The 4641-nt window shown below is 37.4% G+C and overlaps 1 protein-coding gene across 1 annotated transcript; it reads right to left on the minus strand.

The window, feature by feature from the left end:
• Window positions 1-1569: 1569 nt before the first annotated feature.
• Window positions 1570-4129, minus strand: LOC111592803 (protein scylla). The gene is made up of 2 exons (XM_023305211.2): window positions 3923-4129; window positions 1570-3124 (listed from the first exon to the last, which is right to left on the minus strand). The coding sequence occupies exons 1-2, from the start codon at window positions 3987-3989 to the stop codon at window positions 2367-2369; spliced, it is 825 nt and encodes a 274-aa protein (XP_023160979.1). The 5' UTR covers window positions 3990-4129; the 3' UTR covers window positions 1570-2366.
• Window positions 4130-4641: the final 512 nt, after the last annotated feature.

Raw genomic sequence — 4641 nt, forward strand, 5'->3', positions numbered from 1 at the left:
TAATTCAGTTTGACAAGTGTCGCACGATCGTGCGCTGTTGCCGCTCTTCAGTCAAGTTCACAGCGCGGGTTCGCCTCGCCTGCCGCTGCCCGCTTAGCCTTGGCTGAAAACTGGGGCTAGCAAAAGCCAAAGCCAAAGCCGAAACTGGTTGCCTCCGCTGCCACAGATCGTACTACTGCGATTGCCGTTGCCGTTGCCAGTTGCCAGTTGCAGTCGCTGCAACGTTGCCGCACTTCACTTGGCTGCAAAAGAAAGCTGCAGCTCACCCGCTACAAGCGCCACTCCCCCTCGCCCAACCCCTCCCCTGCCACCCGCTCGACCCATGGTAAAATAGAAAGCCGTTTTGTTTTAATTTTTTTCCACAATTATTTTCCGCTAGAGCAGGAAAAATTATATGCTTTTATTTTTTTTTTTAATATTTTTTTTTGCCTTTGTTTTTGCTTTTCTTTTGTTGTTTTTGCATTTGTTTTTTCACAAAAGTTTTTTTACATTTTGGTTACAAATTTCTCACAATTAATTTTTGTTTTGTTTTATTTTTTTTATTTTTGTTTTTAAATTACGCAATAAAAAAACTTAACATTAAATACAATATGTTTGTTGTTGTAATAAAAAAAATTAATACATGAATTTTCGTGTTGTTTTTTTTATAGTTTTTTGTGTTTTTGTTTTTTGTAATAAATAGTTTTCGATTTGAAAGATAAAGATACTTTAAGCTGGTATAGATACTTTTGTGTGTGTGTATGTAGGTGTATGTGTGTGTGTGTGAGAACATTAAGTTTTCTTTGTTACGTTAAATTGTAATTTTTAAAAATTATATCGCATTGCATTTGAATTGTTAATTTTACGTTTTTATCATTTTTTCGCTGCTACATTTAAGTTTTTTTATTTTTATTTTTTATTTTTCTTCGTTTTTTTATCGCAATTGGAGTTTTTACACAGACAAAAAAAAATTTTACAAATTTTTTACGCTTTCACATTTACTGAGATATTCTTTTTGCCTTAACATTTAAGCAATTATTTTTTATTTTTAATTTTTGTTTTTTTTTTTTTAATTTTTAATATTAATGATTTTTGTTTTATTTGTTGTACGCGCTATACATTTAATAATATATATATATATATATATGTATATATATATATATATATATATATATATATATATATATATATATATACATTCATATATATATATATATGCATACACATATATGTATATAAAAATTTGTTAAAATCCTAAAATTTGTTGGTTTTAATTAAGATTAATAAATAATTTAAAAAATTTTAATGCAGCAAGCTGCGTCTAACTAAAATTGGATCGTACAGCTCTTCTTCTTCCACAGCAACATCATCTCCCGTCTTCTTCTTCTTCTTGGAGAGTGTGTGGTGCTGCGTCGCAGTGGCATCCGAAGAGTTCTTTTTTACAGCTTTTTATGCTGTTTTTCTCATTTAAACATATTTTAAATTTAAAATTTATCAAGATCAAGTTTTGTTTGTTTGTTGTTTGTTTTGTTTGTTGTTTATTACTACAATAGCATACAATTAAAAAAATCTGTTCACATTTAATTTTTATGTTTTGTATCTTTTTGTGTGTATGTATGTATGTAAATGTGTGGTTGTGTGTGTGTGTTTTTTGCCTGGCCGTACTTGCGAGCGCTTGCAAAAAACTCTTAGCATCTTAAACAGTATCACATATTCATGAGTTGTCGACGCGCGACCCTCGCAGTGGTCCAGCAGCGAGGGCTGTTCGCACAGTTGCGCTCGCTGCTGTGGCTTGCGGATCGTCGTCTTTGAATTTCATGTTTTCTTTTTTGTTTATTTTATAAATTTATGTTTTTTCTTCGTTTTGTTTTCTTTTTGTTTTTGAAAAAGGAGAAACAACTTAAAACACTAATTATTTGTTTTTTGTTTTGTTTGCTTTTTATAGCATCTACTACGCATCTAAGTAAAATGGTGGTGAGAGTCACAATTACAAAATTGAATGCAAAAAGAGCTGCCGAATGAGCGAGCGGCGCAGGCTCAAGAGCAACTCCTTGCTTATTAGTTGTTGTGTGTGTGTGTGAGTGTGAGTGAGTGTGTCGTATACTAATGTGTATGCGTTTCGTGTGTGTGTGTATTTGTGTATGTGTGTAGGTGGGGTGGCTTCGAATACTTGCTTCGTCGTCGCGTTGCGCTCGCAACTAACTACTGCTCTCGACATCACAGGGGGTGTTGGGCGGTGTTGGGCGCGCTTCTTTGTCGCACTCGCTGGGCTCGCTTCTATATATATGTGTTTATATAAATATAACTGCGTCTCCGTCTACGTCTCTCTTTCTCTCTCTCTTGATCTCTGTCTCTCTCGCTCGCTTGCAATCTCTAGCTCAACTGAATTATATCGTTGGCGTTGCAATGGCCTGGCTATGGCTTGAGCTTGAGCTTGACCGGGAGCTTGAGCCAAAGCTGTAGCTGCGTCTGGCGCCCAGGCCATCAGCAGAGTAGAGCTTATGCTTGGTGATGGTATACTCTGGACTGATGGTGATGGTGCGTGCCAGACTCTTCATGAACTGGGGCAGCAGTGCCGCCCAGCCACGATGATCCTGTCGCAGGGTCAGATATACCTCGAATGTGGACACCGTTTCGGGATCCACTTTCAGGGAGGCAATGCGCCGCGAGTTCTGTGGCTCATCTTCGAACTCAACGTAGATGGTGCAGCCGCGAATGCCACACGGTTCCTTCTCGGAAACACGAATAATGTCCGCCGCAATATTGGGCGTGAGATCACAGGGTAGCGACACTTCGGTGCACGTCAAATGGCACGCCTTCGCCTCGCGCAGCTTGTCCAGCAGACCGTTCGAAAGCTCGCTTACGAGAGCCATGTCGACGTCGCAGCAGGCAGTCAGCTCGTCCTCATAGCTGTAGGGATTGTAGGGTGTGCTGTTGATGGGATGGCTGCTCGACTTGGTTTTCTTGCTGCCGTTGTTGCTGCTGGTGTTTGCCTGCTGTTTGTGCTTAATACTGTGTGTGTTCTGGCTGCGGCTGCTGCTGCCGTTGCTGCTGCTGCCGCTGTTGCTGCTGCTATTGTTGGCGACGGCGGAGACCTTCTTGGCCGACGCGGCGGACGTAGGCGGTGTCAATGTGCTGGTCCAATCTAAAAGTAGCGCAAACAAAACAAAACTTTGATAAGTACAAGAAACCAATAAAACAAAACGCAAAGAGCAACAACACAACAACAACGACGACGACTTAGTGAACGATTAAACGGCGTTAAGTTGCTGTTGCTGGAGCTTTTAGCTGCAGCTTTTCTGCTATTCAATGTTCATTCACACACGCACACTCTTGCAAGCGCAGCGAACGCCGCTTGGCAACAAGCAGCAATCGAGATAAAAGCGGCACAGGCAGAGGGCACTGGGTGTGCGATAGAGAGAGGGCACATGAGTGCGAGGTAGGTAGAGTGCGAGCAACAAGCAACAGAAAAACGAAAAAAATCAGTTTTTACACAATATTTTTTTTCTTCATTTTATTTTATTTTATTTTTTGTTATTGTTGTTGCGTACGTGACTGTGTAGCAGATGTCGCTGCTCATGTTGTGTTGTGGTTGTTGCTTTATTTATTTTGCATGTGTAAATTGATTTTTAATGCAATTTTTTGCTTTTAACTTTTAAATATAAAAGGTTTGTAATAAAAAAGTCAAGATAATTCACATCAAAAAATTTAAAAATTTTAAATTTTAAAAACTAATGAAAATTTAAAAAATGTTTTGATTTTCAATTTGAAATTTGTTAAGTCTAGTGAGATTTTCAGTTCAAAAATAATTTTTGATTTTTTTTTAAGATTTTCGAAACCTAAAATTTTTCTATTCGATTTAAGCTGCTGGAAGCTTGTGGAACAATCTAGAATCTTTGCTTTCAGCAAAGTTACTTTCTTCTTTCGTTTCTTTCAAACTTACCTCTAACTTTGTTGGATCCAAGGACTCCGCCGTAGTTTGACTGCACAGCGAGAACTTCCATTTTCATTAGAATTTTTGTTTTTGTTTCTCTCTCGAATTTTACTTTCGATTCCTTTCTTTTCGCTTCTTTTTTGTATCACTTGAAACGTTTTTAATAATTAATAGTTCTCTTGTTGTGTAGTTAATTATTTATTATTATTTATCACAATTTGCTGGTTGTTTTAATTAAAAATTTATGCTGCTTGATTGCTTGAAATTTGTTGGTTGTTGTTGTAGTTGGAAATCACAGCACTTTGTTGTTGTTGGTTGTTTGTTTGTAGTATATCACTTAAATGGCGTTGGTCCGTTGCATTTGTTTAATGGCAATTATTAAATTTAATAATTTTCATAAAATTATTGAAAATTTGTTGTTTTTTATTTTACAGTTACAAGTACTACAAGTACATTTTAGATGTGTGTGTTGAGTTTTTTCTTGCTTTTACATAGAATTCTTCATGAAACAAAATCTTTGAATTGTCCAACAGTAGAAAATTTTGAAATACACGCTTTTTATTAAATTTTTGTTGCTAGCTGTTTGCGCTTTCTTTTATTGCTGCTTTGCCGTTTCTTACTTTTCTATGTGTGTTTATCTCAGCAGTGTTTCGAAGCTACTATGAAGCGCTGAGCGGCGCAGCGGCTATTTATAGGCCGGCCGCATTCGCTCATTTGCCCTGGTGGTG

Source organism: Drosophila hydei, unplaced genomic scaffold (genome assembly GCF_003285905.1).
Source record: "Drosophila hydei strain 15085-1641.00,03,60 unplaced genomic scaffold, DhydRS2 tig00000001-arrow-pilon, whole genome shotgun sequence".
NCBI classification, from domain to species: Eukaryota; Metazoa; Arthropoda; class Insecta; order Diptera; family Drosophilidae; genus Drosophila; species Drosophila hydei.